This window comes from Camelus bactrianus, chromosome X, assembly GCF_048773025.1.
Source record: "Camelus bactrianus isolate YW-2024 breed Bactrian camel chromosome X, ASM4877302v1, whole genome shotgun sequence".
In the NCBI taxonomy this organism is placed as follows: domain Eukaryota; kingdom Metazoa; phylum Chordata; class Mammalia; order Artiodactyla; family Camelidae; genus Camelus; species Camelus bactrianus.
The window spans coordinates 29,887,724-29,906,935 of NC_133575.1; the positions used below are offsets into that span (position 1 = coordinate 29,887,724).

The following is a 19,212-nucleotide window of genomic DNA, read 5'->3' on the forward strand; positions in this document are numbered from 1 at the left end:
TGCTGCAAAGCAGGCCTTACAGTGTCTGTCTGCAGTAGTGTACTGGCTTTATTAAAACAAACAAACAAACAAACAAAAAAACTCTTACACTTGTAGAAGGAAGGAATTTTTAAATAAAATTTTAAAAAACATTTTTTAAAAAGGGTACCTAGAGCAGGACTTCGCTGATTCATAATGGGCCCCAGGTTCCCACCTCCGGCTGCCTCCTTAGAGGAGAGAAATCCGAAGATCCACAGAGGCAAAGGAGGGTGGGTGAGATGGGCTGCCCAGGGATTCGCGGACCGCTTTCACCCATCAGATGAAGAGGGATGGCACGGAACCTTTCAAAGGATAGAGAATGAAACCCTCCCTCCTCCCTGTCCTGGAAATCACAGCCAAAGGGTCTTTAGGCTCGGCTGCAGGCTGGGCCGGAGAGCGGACTGCACTCGTACCTGCACAGGTGGGCTCTGCGCCAGACCACGCCAGGTTGGACTGACACACTCGGGCAGGACTGCCCTGCAGCTCGTAGCCGCCGATGCAGGAGAATTCACAGGTGGCCCCGTAATTATCACCGTCGCTGGAGCACTTCATGTAGCCGTTCTCCGGGGCGTTGAGTTTGCCGCAGCGTCTGACTGTGTGGGACACAAGCCCAGGGCAGGGGTGGGGGTGGTTCAGTGCTGAGCTCCCCACCACAGAGTAACCAGGGAAAGAGCGGGTTCAGAGGCACCAGCTTTGCAACCCGGCTTCTACCTTGGCCCGGGAAACGAGGGAGTGGGTGGGCCTTGGAATGGTCACTGTTCATACCAACGAGACCACTGAGATGAACTGGGTTAGCCCCCTGTGTTATAGAGGAGGACGTGGAATCCAGAAGGGTAAAGAGTAAAGATGGCTAGTAATTAGCTGCCCAAACCATGAGGCATAAAATAAACCTTAAAAACATTTTTTTTAGATACCAAAGCTTCTGGAACACCGAGAACATTGTCTCTTGGTGGCCCAAGCTAGGGGACCAAGCTAACCTCCTTCACAGAAGGACTTACAGACTTTAGCTGGTCACTGAAGGCCCAGGGTGGAAAAGTTACTGAATCATATTCTCCTGGGAAAGCAAGCTGTGGGCTCATGTGGGACTAGCCTACTGCTCTCTCAGACTCCTTAAATGATCTGCCAGCACTGAACCTCATCCGGATTTGGATTGTGAAATTCAGGCAATAAGACGGCACCCACCCCCCAGCCTCATCAGCAGAGGCTAATGCAGAGGGCAAGTATCCCTCCGGTTTGGGGCATTCACACTGGGTTCTTGCTGGAGACTCTGCTTCCCTTTGCTCTTATGGAGAAAAAAAGCCAATAAGCAGTCATCTTACCTCTTACTTTAACTCGAAATTTGCAGGTGCCCTTGTTCTCAGCTCTGTCATAAACTGTGTACTGGATCTTGTGGTCACCTTCCGGAAAATGTGAGCCTGGGGGAAGCCCTTTAAGTATAACGCTTAAAGGGGGAAAAATCAGAAACACCAAAGATGATCATTGTGGGTGTAACAATAATTAGGCCATGATGAGCCTAATGATCAAAGATGCAGACAAACCAAGGGACAGCCATTAGGCCCGTTTCACCACTTCACTTCTCAAAGAATAGAATTTTCTGAGCTTTTCTCTGTTTTGGAAGAGCGGTTTGAAACCAGAAAATGGAAGCCCCCAATTCCTGGGAAGTTTTGATTTATTTTTCTTGCTGGATTGTGGAACAGAGGATGAGAGAGGCTAAGAACCCAGGGCCCAAGTCTTCCCCCCATCCTGCCTTTGTTCCACGGGGGAATCTGTATTTTCTGTGAGGATAATCATTTGAAAGGGTAGTCCAAGCTGTCATTGGCAATTTGGACCTGCAGGGGGCGCTACAACTTTCTCTGCTTTTTCTGTCTGGGTGAGTGGAGACCTTTCCTGACCAAAAGGCAAGTTCACTGTGACTCCTTCGTGATCCTAATAATGATAATAATAAATTATTATCACTTAAGAATATTTAGTCATTTAAAATAATATATTAATATAATATGCAATAATTAATAGAATAATATGATTAATAATATTTAATAATTTAGTAATGAATTATAATAAATCATTATCACCATTGTTCTTTGCACGTACATAAACTACACATGTCAGGCATGTTCTAGGCATTTTACATATATTTATTCAGTTCTCACAACAACCCTATGAGGTGGGCATTATTATCTCCATTTCATAGATGAGGAAATTGTGGCACCAAAAGATCAAGGAACTCGCCAAGGTCACACAGCAAGGGTGACTCCCACGTCTTTCTTCTTGGCTGTCTGACAGGAACGTCTATAGGTACAACATGAGCAAATCCTAGGTTGTGTTTGCTTTTCAACAGATAGATACCTTCCCTTCTCTCTACACTTCTTAGGAGTGATGAGAATATTGGTTAATAAGGGGCATGTGACATTATCATTGTCACCATTGAGCAGAACCTTCCACTCAGGTGGACAAAGTAGTTGTTTACAAGTATGAAGTGAGGGGTGTTAGGAAAGTGCCAGAAATCCCACCATTAGAGACGTGTCACTTTGGTCCTTAGATGCTTTAAGGTCCTCAGGAAGCACAAGTTAAATGCAGATGAACCTGAGAGGGATCATACTTCCAATATGAGTCGCTGTTAACCTCTTGGGGACTCTCATCTGTGACACGCAAATAACCGTCATTAAGGAGTAACTAAGGGAACTCACTGGAAGCCCTGGTCTCAGCTTGACACTAGAACCTTCCCTCCTAAAAGGCAACTATATAACAGGAGCTTGCAAAAGACATGGGGGAAGGGGTCACAAGAGAAATGCCGGAGAAGCAAGGAGGCCAAGCGACTGCTGAGAAGGGGACAAGACGGCCTCGTCTGAACTGCTCGTTCTGCGGGAGGGCACGCCCCACAGCATCCTGCTCCAGCCTTCGGGCAGCGGAACTCGGGCAGCGGACAGCTGCTCTGAACGGAGGGCCAGGGGCTGCTGCGATGCTCTTTACAAATGTCACACTTCTACCCATAACACACCGGTTACCCACAAAAATGCCAAGGGGAATAGCCTTGCCAGATAAATAGAATCATCTAGTGACCTGATATTTTGTGTTTATTACACCGGATTTCAATAGCAGTCGCTGTTGTGAAAATCTAAGAACCTATTATGGGCTAGGGCTGGGCCCGGGCATTGTGCTGGGTCCCAAAAGATTCAGAGATTTAAAACCCAATCCCTGATTATATCAACGGTGACTTATTTTTTTTAATCCCAGTTGCCTAAAGTTTCTCCTTAGGGGTTTGTGATGTGTGTATACGACAGCAAATAAATCATTTTCTTAATACTTAAACTTTAACCTTGAGGAGTTACAAGGGGGCACATAACTAAGATTCTCTAAGTTAGACGGTGCACTGGGAAAACATTATCAGGCTGTAGGAACAAAATGTCCTGCTAGGGGTGAGAGACTCAGCCTCTTCCTTGTAAATGTTCTATTATCACTCATAATTGCTTAAAAATGTTTTTTCTTGCCCAGCCGGGGCTGAGAGGATTCTAGAAAGTCTCTCCCTGCTGTATAGCTCATCTGGGGGTAAGTCAGAGGTATTCTCCGTCCAGAGCTGGAAACTCGGTGGGGAGGTCTAACAAGACCATGAACTTTATGCATGTGAATGTGCTGACATGAAGCAGTGGCCTTCAGGGAACATGAAGTCTGATCAGATAGTTGCAGGGGCGCAGGACCAGATGCTAGATTAGAACAACATGTAGCTGGACTTCACCAAAGGGAACCACCCATTTTTAAAAGCATCTGGGATGGATTTCAAACTATTAATGCAGTTGGTCCTGGAGAGTGGGGGGTGAGGTGGGGGCGGTGGGGGGGAGAAGGCAGGAGGCACCTCTTTTTTTATTTTTAAGTCGTGTCTTTAAGGGTTCAATGTGGTCACACGTTTAAAAAGTTAATTAAAGATCAAAAGTTTTGAAAGAAGCAGTTGCCAAAAAACAAGGGATGGAAAAGTTTTGCACTAAACCATACTCACAGAGGACCAGGCAGGGCAGCACTGGGCTCAAACCTGGGAGATGCAGAGGCTTTCCAGGGCGGCCTCGGGCAGGCCCCTGGCAGGCAGTGGGGGTGAGTCTATCCCTGAATGAACCAGTTGGCTTCCTCTTCCTTCTTCTGTCCCTCCTCTTCTCTTCCTCCCACCACCCCTTCTCCCTTCCTTTTTTCTTTCAACGAATATTTACTGAGAACCACCTACGTGTTAGGCATGGTGCTGGGCATTAGGGATACGGCCATGAACATATTGTAGCGGAGACAGGCCATACACAAATACATAAGTAAAATATACACTATTTCAGATGGTGAAGAAAAATAAAGAAATGAATGAGGAATGGCTGAAAGAGGGCTGTGCCGAGCCTAAAAGCATAAATAGACCAGCCTAGATACACGTCCTCACTCTGGGTAGTGAACGTCTCACATAAAAGAGGAGGCATCATTCAAGCTGCCAAGTTGCACTTACTCGGTGAGAATGCCATCAGCTGTGTCTCTTCCCTCGGGGGTCTCCCAGGACACCCGGACAGTCAACTTATTGGGTTCAGCAATGCGTTCCTTCACACTTGGGCACTTGATTCTAGGAGGTTCCATATCTGAAAATATAACCAGGACATTCTCACCATCATCAAGAAATATCTTGTCAACTTGAAGTCCGACACCCAGCATTTGGCATGCCCAAAGCTCTCGGTGCTCCCCATTTCTGAAGGGCTCCTTCCCCGCTCTGTATTTCTCTTCCCTCGCTTCATCTTGCCTGTTGAGTTTTAAAGACTGAGTACTCACCCGCACGCCACTAAACCTGCCATCAGCTGGCCCTGCTAAGTGTCTTGTCAGGTAATTTATTAGCTACGGCAACTTCCTCCCCATGCTTCAAAACCCTGCCTGCTGACTTGGCAACATGGCAGTTACCCAGCTAGAAGTCATTCAGCCACAGTGAGTCCCTCCTGCTTTAAAGACAGCATCACAGAATACTAGGGAAAGGTGCCTTAGGTATCATCTAGTTTGAGTAAATTCAAGGCAACAAATCTTTAGTGAGTACCTGCCTTCCCCAAGGCATCATCCCAGCTGCTGGGTTTGGGCATGCACAAAGGCAAGAGAATCCCGTGCTTCTCAAAGGGTTTACAGTCTATTAGGGGCATTAGGTTGCCACACATGAAATATGATATGAGGTGGGAAATGGCACTGTTCCAAGTGAGGTAAAAGTAAGTGCCATGGAGGCTTAATGGAGTGACGCGATGCTCTCATTTAACGGATCTGGAAACTAAGGCTCAGAGAGCATAAGTGATTTATTTAAGGCCAGGCATATAAATAATGATAATGTAAATTATAACCCAAATTAGAGCACTTTGCCCTGGAACAAGCTCTCTCTCTTCTGGCTACGTCTATTTCCAACATACTCCTCAGTATCTGGAAACAAACAATGATCTGAGTCCATGCTCCCCTCCAACCGCCACTGGACCACATCTATGGTTTTTGTGTTTGGGGACAGCAGTTTTACCTTGGCTCTGGCCATCCAAAGGCCTCCAAAATTTCCCCAGATAATTTCTCTACCTGGTAACAGAATGTCTGTCCCCTCACTATCAAGGATGGGTTGATAATAAGGGTGAGAAGTAAGTGAGATGTCAGTTTCTTACTGGGTAAACTTCACCTTATCATAGCTAAAGTGAAATCACAAGGGGGAATTCAAACTTGGGCAAATTCTACTTGATGATTCTGAACAGGTAGAGAATGCATTTAAAGCAGACACAGTAAACGAACAACATTTAGATTTGCACTGCTTTATATATCAGCTGGTAATTACTTAAATACTACCACAACCTGAATGAAAATGAAATGTCATTAGACTCTGAATCACAAACATCTTTGAGAGATGAAATGCGCCAAGTCAAGTCTTCATATACTTTCTCCTCCATCTTGTCTAACAATTTCTCATTGTATTTAGGGTAAGAAATTATGAACAATTTGTTAAACAATTTCATCCTCAGCTATCCAAATTCATTTTCATTCTACGTCATGCTTCAATGGAGTGTAAATTTACAGCCCTAATACACTAATCCTGAATTGAATAACTACCGTATTTCTTCACTATCAATTGTGAGGTGCACCCTAATTTCTGGGATATTAAAATGTGAAAAAATAGGCTTCTTGGAACTGATAAAGTTTCTAAATGCTATGGTGAAGTGGAAGCTGCTTTAAATGTATTAGAGGTGTCTACTTTCAGTTGCTAAGCTTTTTAAAATAATCCTTTTCTTTTTTTACTATGATAGGTGATAGAAGACATACTTTTATCATTCAGATGAACATTTCACAGCTTGGGGTGAATCAGAAAGACAAGTATACAGTACCTGCCCTCTGCTGGCAGTCTCATAATTGGAAAGCATTTTTTAAAAAATTTAAATCAAAAAGAGAGCGGCCAAGGAGAGGAGCTAGATTTCAATGTAGAATTACTTTGTGTTACCGTATTTTCTTGGAGCAACACTGTCAGAGTGAAGACACTGTCAGGCTCTGTGTCATGTAAACTAAACATCTGGATGATATGCTGGGTTTTTTTTTTCATATAAACTGGGAATACTGACACTGTGACCAAACATCGCTCCAAATGAGGTTATCTGGGTGAAAAGTCTCAGAGCTTCCCAAAGTCAGCTTATGACAGCTAACAATGATCAGTCGAAACTGTCCTAATTTTTCAAAAGCACTGCTCTTCCAAATCAGAAACTAGAAGAAAGAAATCACTAAAAATAATAGCTAATATTTACTGAACCCTCCTACATGCCCACCCCATGCTAGATACCATCCCTGCATTATTTCATTGACTTCTCCCCACCACCCACTAGACTAAGCATTGTTATTCTCATCCTCATTTCTAGACTGGGAAATATTTCCTCTCTTTTGGAATTTCTCTGTGGTCTGGAATTTTAAGACATGATCACATATTTTTAAAATTATTTTAATAAGCTGAACCCTTCCGTGTGTCTGCCTGCTGCTGACCTAGTGTTTTCCTCCATCCTCCGCACACACGCTCTTTCGTGGTCGCCTGCTCTAGCTTCCCCGTAAGTCATCGAAGAGCGGCAGCAGGACTCAGTTCTGTTGCATCCTCAAGCATCATACCCTGTCTTTCAGCTGATGAAACCAGCTGGCCGGCCCTTCGGCAGATGCTCCAGAAACCTAAGCCTATTATTACACAGCCGTGGCCATCATTGCTTTTTAGAAGTTATAAATTTCCATGAATGAAATAAACAAAGTTACTATAGAAACATAATCACGATTCCCTGTTGAGTCAGGATGCCTACAGGGCAAGTTACTGTGTGGAAACCCTGCAACTCTCCTGAAAATCCTGGCCTCTGCCCCACTCATTGGAGCCATTTGACAAACTGTGTCCCTCCTCTGTGCTCTAGTTCCCTCTCTGCATATAAAATGTCAGAAACCAATATATCGCGCTGTATCAACTACTATTTATCTGAGAAGCTAAACTATATACTTGGGGAATATTTAACACGTCTAACCAGGTAGAGGGTAGAAATAAGAAAGAGATCCAAAAGGACAATGTTCTGGCCAACAGATTAAGAAGGAAAAAAAAAAAACCTTTAAACTCAGGCTATAAATTAACTGCATCCTAAAATGTTTGCTTTAAATAACGTTTTCCAGGTTCCAGGAGACCTGTGTTTGAAGGTGACCACTAGAGGTATGATGAAAAGGTTCAGAACATGACAGTGACGTGTGGCTGAGACTGCCTGACCTGTGGGGGGTTTCTTCTCTTTCTCCACCTCATTCTAGGGCAAGATGACATTCTTATCTTCAGTAAAGGACCGTCACAGCTGCTCACAGCAAACAGACTCCATTCAATACCCCTTTCCTCTCTGATGTCCTCCACAACCCATTCAAACTGGCTTTTAAAAAACATTTTAATTAATTACTTTAGGGCTTGGGGGGGGTAATTAGGTTTGTTTATTTAGTTTTTTCGTTAAATGGAGGCACTGAGGATTGAACCCAATGCATGCTAAGCATGCACTCTACCACTAAGCTATACCCTCCCCTGCTAAACTGGCTTTTTAACTGCTGTTTCTCTCCCTTCTTTTAGCCTTTGATCTTTCACACCAACTTCCTCTCAATCTGTATAGTCTATGTGGCAGAGACCAGTGGTTGTTCACCCCTTCTTTTAGCGCAGAAGTTTCCCTGGGTCTGTGGCCTTTCAGAAAGAATACTGTATTTCCCGGCCTCCTCTGAAGTTTGATGTGGCCTCGTGAAGTTAGGTGGGTCCCACCAATGGGTTGTGAGAAAAAGTAATGTGTGCAACTTCTGGGTTGTGCTTTTAAAAAAAGGTGTGTATGTGGGGAGGGGGCCTCCACTTTTTCTTTCTCCTCCACTCCACTTTAAAAACATTTTTTATTATTATTTATTCATTTATTTTTGGGTGGTAATTAGGTTCATTTAACTTATTTATTTTTAGAGTGGGTACTGGGGATCGAACCCAGGATCTTGTGCATGCGCTCTACCACTTGAGCTATATCCTGCCCCCACCTCCTCCACTCCACTTTGAATGTGCATGAGCTGGGAAGCTGGAACTGCCATCTAAGGAAGTCCAATTATCTGACTGGAGAGGGCACGTGGAGAAAATGAGATATGATGTAGGGAGACAGAGAGAGAAAGAGAGTCAACGCCAGCCAGTTGAGCCACCTCGGAGTGAGATGCCAGACATGGGAGTGATGCCCTCTTGCATCCTCCAGCCCCTCAGTCAGGCACCTCAGCCATTACTATGTGGGACAGAGATGAGCTGTCGCCACCCAGCCCTGCCCAAATTCCTAAGCCAAACAACATGAGCAATAACGTGGTAGTTTGAATGAACTAAGTTTTGGGTAGTCTGTTGTACAGCAATAGATTACTGATACAAACATAAAACAGTTTGAAGCTGGTGATGGAGGAAGGAAGCGGTCGTTTCACGAGGCATAGGAAGAGAGGGAGTGCCAAGGCAGTACAACCCCGGACACTGAAACCTTGCCCGCTTGCTTGCTTCCCCCAGCTGGAGTGTAATCCTTGTAAATGTCTCTGGAAAGTGGTTCCATTTCTGCGGCATCATATAAGATATTAGCAAACTCTCCCCAGTGGCCAAGGGTCAAGAAGACAAGCAATGAACTCCACAATCAGAAGTCACTGTCTTCACCAGAAAGATGCCAAACTAAAAATTCATTGGTGATATGTTTATATTAGAGAGGGCCACTAAGAGTCGACCTGTTCAGTTTACACTAGCAAATCCTGCCAGGTAAAAAGTGGTGCAGTATCCCAAACAATCAAATCATTCCAAAGCTGGAGCTACTTTCCTAAAAGCTTGCAAAAGAATGTGTATTTGTCAACCCAGGAAAAAATTAGGATGATTTAAGAGCATACAGCAATGCAGCATACAACAATGCACTGATAAATCTACTCTTAGCCCCACGATGTTTCTATCTTCAACTGAATCTCTGGAAATAATGCTATTCATGCCCAGCAAACTTCCTTATAGGTCACTGGGTAAACCCAGCTGGCAGATAGCTGGGAAGCCAGAAAAGTATTCCATCCATTTGCATATCTGAAATCTCAGAGAGTATTTTTTATTCCAGAATTTCACTTGTGTTAACTCTCCAACTATTCTATTTTGTAGGAACTATAAGAACAAGCCGAGAGCAATTCTAAAAACCATGTTGGTTTGTACATTGTTCTTTGTTAAAACAATTAGGGGGGAGGGCATAGCTCAGTGGTAGAGCACATGCTTAGCGTGCACGAGGTCCTGGGTTCAATCCCCAGTACCTCCATTAAAAAAATAAATAAAAATAATTAAACATTTTTAAAAAACCCAACTGAATGGGGCTCTCTGCATGTCCAAAGATACTTACTGGGTTTTCATTGTCCATGGGTTTTGAACTTTCTTGAATTTCTGTCTCTTCCCCTTTTGGCCCAGGAAAGAGTGTTGGTCTACAGGAGAGATCATGTGTCTACTCAAAATCTGGTCTCTAGATGAGGACTCGTAATTCTAACTGTCCATTGTTCTATCTAAATGCCGATGTAACCAAAAAGAACTAAAAATGGAAAGAAAGAAAAAATATCTCCCCGGCCCAAACAATAGTTGTTCCAGTCTAAGGTTTCTTTTTTTCTATATCAGTGGAAGTTGTGGCTCTCGAAATACTTTACCCTCTTGCAATTTGCAGTATGTTTTAAGTCCTGCACTGACATTTCTGTGTCTGTTCCTGAAATAGTCATGGATTTGACTCCACTGCCAGAGTGTGGTCGGCAGAAGAGAATTAATTTTAACTCATGGTACTTTCAAATTAGCCAGACCACAGAACTGACCACCTCAGAGTCAAAAGTAAGCCCAGTGTTCTCTCTTCCCTCCAGATCTGGAGCAGAACTGGGACGATCTGCTCAGCACTGCACACAGCTCATGCCAAGAGGCACCGTTCAAGTTGTGTGGACATCTGGGAACTGCTCGGCCCCCATGTGTCAGCCCCGAAACTAGGCTGAGGCTCTGAGCTATGCTCAGGGACCCCCTCGCCCTGCCAACACACAAACAAAGTCATTAAACTGATTTAAATCCCTTTAATGCCAAAAGAGTCAGTGACATCTCTGGAGGAAAATTCACTGGGGACAAACTCTAGCTTATCTGTCACAAAATCAAAGAAAGAATCGCCTGCTTGCTTTGTCAGTTTCTCTCTCTTTCCTGGGAGCTCAATGCTCTCCCGTGGCTCACGGGTCCCCTTTTCACCACTTCCCCTTCGCTGCACAAATACCCCTTCCCCCAAGATATGCCTGAACCTTGCCCTGGCCCAATCTAAGATAAATCCCCTGAAATGGGGGTTCATTCCTTAGTCCTTTCTCTCTCCCTCTGGGAAGGTTCCAGGCCCATCTGGTCCAGCTTAAGATATGCTTGTTGCTTTTTGAGAACAATCAGCAATTTCTTTCCATTATTGTGCACCATCTGGACATCTGAACAGTGTGATCCCTAGAGGACCTTCTGCCAATGCTCGCTTCGCAGGAGGATTTGTGAGCTCTCCTCTCCTCCCGTCTCCGCTGCCCCTTCCACTGTGAGGGAAGAGAGGTTCAGAAATGGGGGGGGGGGAGATGGTTTGTTTTGAAGAGCTAGCTTGCACCTACCAAGTCACAGGGGAGACAGTAAAAGCAAGATCTGTGAGGAGCGACTGTGACCTGAACATCTGGCCTTAGGTCATAGCCTTCAAAAGGAGCATGTCGGGAGTTCACAGCCTCAGAGCTACCCTACCTGCTCGGGCTGGGCAGGGCGGTCTTCTCCTGACTGAGAAGTACAGTGACTCAGCGGGAGATGTCCAAAACCTCAGAAAAAGGTCGCTGTGCCAAATATTCTGTTGGTGCTAAGTTTTCCTATAATAATCTCCTCTTTACCGCCTGGATGGAAAGTCTCAAGATTATATTTCTCAGACTCCTGCTGCCAGCTGGGTGCTGGATAGGTTTACCAAGGGGAGGCACTCCCATGAGAACAGAAGGCCGGGAGAAGGTAGAAGCCATTATGCTGCTGGTAGGAGCATCAGTGAGGGGGTCCTGGGCTCCTGACTTCATTCTCATCAGTGATGGTGTCAGTTACAGAAATGTCAGCATCGAGGGTGGCCTTACGGACTTTGGGTAGCACTACCAGCCCACTTCTGCTCCCCCAGCCCTTGGCTGGTATGGCTTTCTGCTGTAACCGATCTCTGGTAACAGCGGTTTTCCTCTTTCGCTCCTCCGGCTCTTCCTAGATTTTTGTCACCGGTGCCCTGTATTAAATTCTCCTCTGTTTGAAATACCTAGAATGGTTTCTGTTTTCCCAATTACTGATCAATTTAAATTCCTACCTAAATCCTAGAAAAAGAGAAGCCTGGAATAAATGAGTCGGTTATCTGAGTAGTTATTTGGACCTGGTGTCAAATGGATACAAGGTGTGGTCCAGGCTGTGACTAATATAGAAGAGTTTTGCTCACATCTTGGCCCAGGTCCCTTGGCTGTAGCTCATTAACCACAGAACTGCAGAGAATGGCTAATGCTGCCAAGGGAGACAGTAGACAGTGGTACCATCACGAAGACACCAAGGCCAGAGGAATTGTTGCACATCTGCCCCCAGAGGGTACTATCCAGTTTCAGTCTCGTTCCTGAAGTATCTGCCCCAGACACCAAGCAGTCAGGAAGCAGTCCTCGGGGTAAAGCACCTTAGCGGACTGAGCTGAACAATTTCCTGGAGCGTGGGCAGGTGTGGCCGGCAGCCTTGGCACCTCAGCGCCAGAGCTGTCTCTGGATTCAGGAACTTTGAGCCTGAGAGCCTGGAGACATAGGCGTAGCTCTATGCAATGTCAAGCAAGTCAGGTGGCCTCTCAGGCCTCATCTGTAGATGGGAGATTGATCCCAGGACCTCGTGCATACTAAACACACACTCTACCACTGAGCTATGCCCTCCCCCAACCTGGGAAGCTTTCATAACCCCACTTGCCTCTTCCAGGTGTCCCCCATCATGCTGACTGAATCAGAATCTCTAGGGTAGGACCAAGCTATAGCAAGGTTCTAAAAGATACTCAAGTGATTCTAGTAAGTATCCAGGGTAGGGATCTATTGACCCTACCCGGGTGATTCTCAGTGGGGAAGTGATTTTTCTCCTTTCCCTCCTCCTTCCTCCAGGGGTCACGTGACAATGTCTGAAGACATTTTTGGTTGTCGTAAGTGGGAGCTGGGGGAAGGTGTTACTGGCATCTAATGGGTAAAAGCCAAGGCTCTGCTGAGCATCCTGTAGAACAAAGGACAGGACCCCACAACAAATAATTCTCTGGCCCCAAATGTCCATTGTGCCAAGTTTCAGAAACCCTGCCCCAGAGCGTGGTCTAGCAGAATCCCAGCCTCCAACCCAGATCGGCTGAATCAGAATCCACATTTTCCCCCAGGTTCCCAGGTGATTCCCTGGCATCGTTTAAAGTTGGAGGAGCACAGCCTTAGATCCGTGGCTCTCTTTAAGCACTGCAGAATCGCCAGGAGGGCTCTTCAAAGCACGAAAGGGGCCCCATCCTCACAGTTTCTGATTCAGCAGGTCTGGGGTGGTGCCAAGATTTCTGCCTTTCTAAAGAGCTCCAGGGTTTCTGTTGCCTCTCCCTGGACCACACCTGGACCACACCTAAGATCCATTGCTCAACACACCCACAGCAAGGTAAAACAGCCAAATCCTTTCCAGTGTAGCAAACTGAGCGCTTGCTAACTACCAGGGTCAACAGCAGAGGAACTACGTCTGTGTGCTGAGACACACAGATGCTCTCTGCCCGACTGGCCAACAAACGTCACCACCTCTGCTCAATGCTACAAGGCAGATCCCTGAACTAAAGCAGTGGGATTGCCCGGTAGCTCTGCCAGCCTCCAGCTGCCTCAACTGCAAGCCAAGAAAGAGACAAAGTCAAATGAAAGCCATCAGCTGTGATGAGGCTAGGTCCGTGCTGAGCCAGAGAGGTAGGGATGAAGAGAGCCACAGAAAGCCTAACGGGGTGCTTGCGCTTTACGCACAAGATATTGATGCTTCTTTAAAAATCCACTGTACGGAAACCCCCTGCTCCTCCCAAGTATGTGCCTTCTGAGAGTGGTGACATTTTCTTACCCACACAGGAGGCTGGTCGGCCGCTCCAGGCCTTGTTGTCCATACACGTGACTGTCCGCTCCCCTTTCAATGTGTATCCTGGTGAGCAATAGTACTCACACCTGGAGTTAAAGTAGGCACCATCGACACACTTAAACCCTCCATTTGCTGGCATGGCAAGGGTAGGACATCGTTTTTCTGAAAAAGAGACACCCAGAGAGTCAGCATTTCTTAGTTTTTGTCCACAGACTTTCAGAGTCCAGAAACTCTGAAAGCATAGGGTGAAAAATGAATTGAAATACAATGGATAGAATTAGAGAAACAATGGGTGGTTGCATGTCACACAGAAGGGACACAAAGGTTCACGTCAGACTAGCTCAGGTTGCCATCCCAGCTAAACCACTGCCTTCAGCTGGGTTTCTCAGAAACAGACGCTGAGACCAGGATTTGTGTGCCGGTGGTTTAGTAAGGAAATGCTCCCAGTGGGGCCCAGTGAGGGGTGGGGGAGGCAGGACAGGGGAAGGGACGAAGCCAGATTAGGGGGCATCTCTGGCGAAGTGAGCCTCAACCTGATCCAACAGGGGAGCTCTGGGGAGTGCAAGTCATTAAGAGCAAAGCGCTCAGGAGCTGGGGGATGGACACGCAGAACTGGTAGAAAGGCGTTCAGGGACATCTTGGGGAAGCGCTGAAAATGTCCACTGCAGTCATTACACGGCTGCAGCTCCAAGCCTCCGCTTCCCCAACTATAAAGTAATGGCGCCCGCATCAATAGCGCTGTTGCAAAACTTGCATGTATGTATGCAATATAATGTATCTGTGCAGTCAAACTGTAATAATTCTACCTAATGAAACTGAAAACAGAAAAACAACAAACAAAAACAGAACAAAAAAGTTGCATGCATGTGAAATGCGTGGCGCACAGCAGGTGCTCCGTCACCACAGCTGTTTTGAATCGCACTGGCATCTAAAATGTGCTTCAACAATGCTGTGCCGCTTGCGGTTTCCCAAATGAGATCCGACTTTTCCTGAAGCTAAAAGTCAGCCCCTGAAATACTCTTCCAGTCTTCTCCCCCGAGGCGCACTGCCTTTCAAGGAATAAGCATCTTTCTGAAGTAATTCTTCCCCTGCCTCCCTAAGCTCTACCCCTTGGGAGAGCGCTTGTCTCTGCTGCCGGGATTCTGGGGCGTAGCATCGTTCTTGTACTTCTACCTCCATTTACAACCCTGCCCGCGGTCTCTGATGCTATTCTGTGAGACCCCTGATGGCAGAGCCTGTGTGTCCTGTTTCTAAATCCCCAACACCTTTCCAGGGCCCGGCACTTACTGAACAGACATAACCTCTGTGCTAAACAAACCTCTGTTCTCTCTCCCTTTCCAAACAGCTAGCTGATCGCACCCTTCTGTCTGATGCGCATCATCTCACTTCTGCCGTATCTTAGAAACCCACTGCCTTCTGCTCACAAGGGGACTTTTTCTCATCAAAGACCACAAAACATTGAGTAAAATTCCCTGGTCTCAGAGCAAAAGAACTTTGGTCCCGATCGGCCCTGGGGTCCCAACATGGGGCTGGGCTACTCACGCTTGCAGATGACCTTGTCGGACCACCGTTTGTTTGACTGGCAGATCAGCTGGGAAGAGCCGTGCAGCTCGTAGCCCTTCCGGCAGCGAATGTCACACCTGGTTCCCAGGGCTGTTTTGTAGTATCCTCCTTGAGGGGCCCTGCAGTACACATCCCCATACTTCACCTTGATGGGGGAGCACCACGGGGCGTCTACAGGTAGCAGAAACAAAGGAGAGGAGAAATAGAAAGTGACACCTTCAGAAAACGTGTCCCCTCATTCTCAAAGCCCCTGGCTGGCTGCATTCCAGATTTTGAACCTCCAGATAGTGCCCCATGTCTTTTAAGGTGTCTCTCAGTGGAAGGGTTATGATCATGGGACTAGGTGTCAGACATATGTGAACATGGGTCCAGGTTCCTCCATTAATAGCTACGTGATCTTAGACAAGTTACTTAAACTCTCTGAGTCAGCACCTCTACCTATGTCATAGGGCTTTTATAAGGACCAAGGGTAGGGGGAGCATATCAAGTGCCTAGCACAGTGCCTAGCACATAGTAAACGTTCAATAAATGCTTGCTGTTCTTTTTAGTATTTCCCTTAACTAATAATTCTCCTGAGGGCAACTGATACTGTTGTGAACTCTAACTCCAACCATCTCACATAGTGGCAGGGCAGTCAATAATTGGTTAATTTAGATTTTCTTCCAAGTCTGTATCATATTCACTGTAAAAACTCATAACACAATCTTCATTAATGTTAAGGAAGCTACAATTTCCAGGGGTTTGCCATAGGATATAATTTGGACAGTCACAGAACAATTGCTCCCCACAGGGAGACAACTTCCCTTTTCAGATGTCCCCAGTGAAGTCCCATTTTGGTAACAGAGGACACCCTTCTCAAATGGCAAAGTTCCAGGGTGTTATGATTTCGGCCTCACACTTGCCCAGAGCACAGCTAGGATGACACAAATAAATCAAAACCCCTCCCCTGGGCCTTTGGAAGATGCTCGCTGAGAGCCATAAAATTAGTAGGGCAAGACTAGCTCCTCGAAAGTTCCCAGAGTGGCCAGTGCATAATCAGTGGGGACCGGAAACGAGCTCCTTCTAGCCTGTCGGGCTCTCCAAGCCATGAACAGGCACCCCCTCCCTACAGCTGCCCAGCTCCTCACTCCACCCCAGCACCTGTGAGCTCTCAGCGAGTGGGATTCGTGCGCCATCATGTGGCCAGGAAGGAGGAAATTCGCTGTTCGACTTTCCTAGGAATTCTATTCTGAGGATGCGTTTCTGGCTGCTTCTCAGCCCTGAAAACCAACAGTTATGTCCAAGTCTCATGCATAGACTGTTTTTTTTTTTTTTAACTTTTATGCTTTCACATCTCCTTTGGCTAATATTTTCATCCTATACTGTTTTGCAGACAGCTGAAAATGGGTGTTAAAGTTGGGACTCAAGCAATATTCCCTGCACTTTCTGGGGAAAAGTGATGCCCCAGGCTTAGTCTAGAGCTGATTAAATTTGACCACGTGGATACAGACTTGTAGGAGCTTCCACTAGGCCTACAGGCCTCCCTTGAGCAAAGTTTCCTTCTTCTGGGGTTTACACATATAGTCTGTTTGTGCTAACATTTTTAAATGAGAAAAATCTGGACCCTGAAGCAAGGTACAAAATAGCATCTCCGTTATTTTCTTCTAAGCATAAAAGAATTCTTGAACCAGTTTGAGATGTTCTTTCCTTGGTGATGGCTCCAGGTAAGCCATGAAGCTAAAAGATTTCAAGATCACAGGTAAATGAGGAGCCTCTGGGGAATGCTGGCTTAGCACTGCCAAGTTGTGGCTATTTCTTCTATAATCAAAAGTCCTCAAGGTAAATTCTGGAAAAACCCATAGATGCCTACTACTCAAATAAAACTGAGATTTGGAACCTACTGGCTTCTGTGACCACTGGAGGTGAAGTCTATTTCTCTCTCTCTCTTTCTGTCTTTCTTTCCCAACTGTAATAGGAAGGACCACCTACAAGGAAGCTCCCAAATGCACTTTTTATAGTTTATAGTCAGAGGACTTTCACGGTGTTGAATCTTACAAACCATCTGTCAGTTTACCTCTCTATCTCGGTCATCTCAGCCTGCCTCACTTCCTTTTAGTTCCCCTGTCTGCCCTGTTCCCCATCTGGACTGCAAGATCTCTGTGCTCCCCCAGCTCTAACCTGCTTCTTCTCTTGCCAACTGGTCTCCTTCACTGCCCCCTCCCCCACCATCTCACAGGTCACACTACAGCACCCTTGACTGACAACTGGGCTCCAGAGAGAAAATGAAATCCCCATTGGAGGTGGCCGCAGGGTGATGAGGTGAGAATGAATATGGGAGACCCAGAGGGAGATGATGGAAACACAGTGAGCTGCTGGAGTATGGGGGATATGATACTGGGCAGACTGGAGAGGTCTGGGCACACATTCTAACTGTCATCTCCTAGTAACCCTGGACAACTCAATACATTTTTCAGGGAACCAGATTCCTAACCTGTAAGAGATAGGAGTGGATTACATTATTTCCAATGTCCCATCTAGCATAGCTTTAAAGTTGTAGGATTCAAATTCTGTCTTATTCCTCCCCGACCCCCTTACCCATCTCACAGCCATGCCGACCTCCTTACTCCTTCTGACTGTTAACTTTTCTCGTCTCCTGTAACCCTTCCAGCTGAAGGCAAGTCCTTTTTGCATTCTGGGTCTTGATCACAATTCCATGGATGTACAAATTGGAAGAGTATCCAATTCTTGTTTTTTCACTCAAATGTTGAACATACTCACATCCTCCAGCTTCTGGACTGTGACGTGAGTTTAGGAGGGACACAATTTTACAGTAAACTAATATGAGACAGCATACCTGCAATTCTTAGCACACACATTATGGCTGTCTTTCCCACAAATGTGCCCAGGACAAACATTGAAGGCTAACAGGTACATTAGAGAATGACGTGTGTATACACGTATCACAAATTCACATAGTTCAGGACAACAACGCACTCAGCAGATTTTTTTTTTAACTCAGATATTCTGAGTCTTCAAATCCTCCTAGCAGTGCTGGCAACGTGTCCAAAAGCTGTGCTGTTGTCAGCATGTGGGGGAAAAAATCTTGTTTTTATTTATTTGCCCCCCCCAAAATTTTTTTTTCTTTTGGATTACCTTCCAAGACAAATCTTTGGAAGATACTTTGACATTTTAACAGCCCTGCAGTGATAATATTTAAAAAGTCAGTGAGTGACTAGAATTTGAAGTGCATGTAAGCATCATAAATTAAGGTGAGTTAGTGAAATGTTTAACATAGAGGTTTAGAGAAAGGAAGTTCTAATGCTGCTTCAATTAATTAAGATAGGGTTCATTTAAGGAGAAACCTAAATCGATTTCTCAGGAAAGTTTCTTCTTCTTCCTGGGCTGCTGTGAAGTTCCCAGAGTAAGCAGTGTCATGCAGCAGACTAATGAGGAGCCACTGGTAAACTCTGGATGTTGAGCTAAAACATCTGGATTTCAGACCCAAACGTAATGTCTGCTAGCTGCGTGACACTGGGCAAGTCACCTGCCCGCTCTAATCTGTGGTTCCTTCACCTGTAAATCAGTAATAGCAACCTATCTCTGCACGCCCTCCTTCTTCCCTCAATTAGTGTGAAGGTATGATGGCATTCCCTGTAAAAGAATCAAAAACAATTCTTGCCACATTCTGGGAACACAATAAATGTTGGTTACATTTCACTTTCTTCCTTCTTTCATAAATTTTGTAAATTACAAATTTAACTTACTTAAAAACCACTTATTGAGTATATACTCTGTGCCAGACACTGTGTAGGGGCCTGAGGATCTAGAACTAATCCCCCAGTTAACAGTGGTTTGCCTCTGTGTTAAAACTAAAAAAAAAAAAAAACAAAACTGACCATGAAAATAATTTCCTAAGAAGCATTAATTCTTAAACATTTAGGGTAGGCTCTAGGGAAGGCACATATTTTGGCCATCTGGTCTACCTTCCGCATGGGCATTGCTGCAAGATGAGGATGAATACTGGGAACAAT

The 19,212-nt window shown here is 45.5% G+C and overlaps 1 protein-coding gene across 2 annotated transcripts in view; it reads right to left on the reverse strand.

Moving 5' to 3' along the window:
- SRPX (sushi repeat containing protein X-linked) overlaps positions 1–19,212 on the reverse strand; it is a 93,788-nt gene that overhangs the window by 23,612 nt on the left and 50,964 nt on the right. For both annotated transcript variants that reach the window (XM_074360017.1, XM_074360018.1), the window contains 5 exons: positions 15,182–15,373; positions 13,625–13,801; positions 4,490–4,616; positions 1,338–1,459; positions 432–611 (listed from right to left, as the gene is read on the reverse strand). In XM_074360017.1, the coding sequence (XP_074216118.1) occupies positions 432–611; positions 1,338–1,459; positions 4,490–4,616; positions 13,625–13,801; positions 15,182–15,373 (798 nt within the window). The remainder of the gene's footprint in view (positions 1–431; positions 612–1,337; positions 1,460–4,489; positions 4,617–13,624; positions 13,802–15,181; positions 15,374–19,212) is intronic.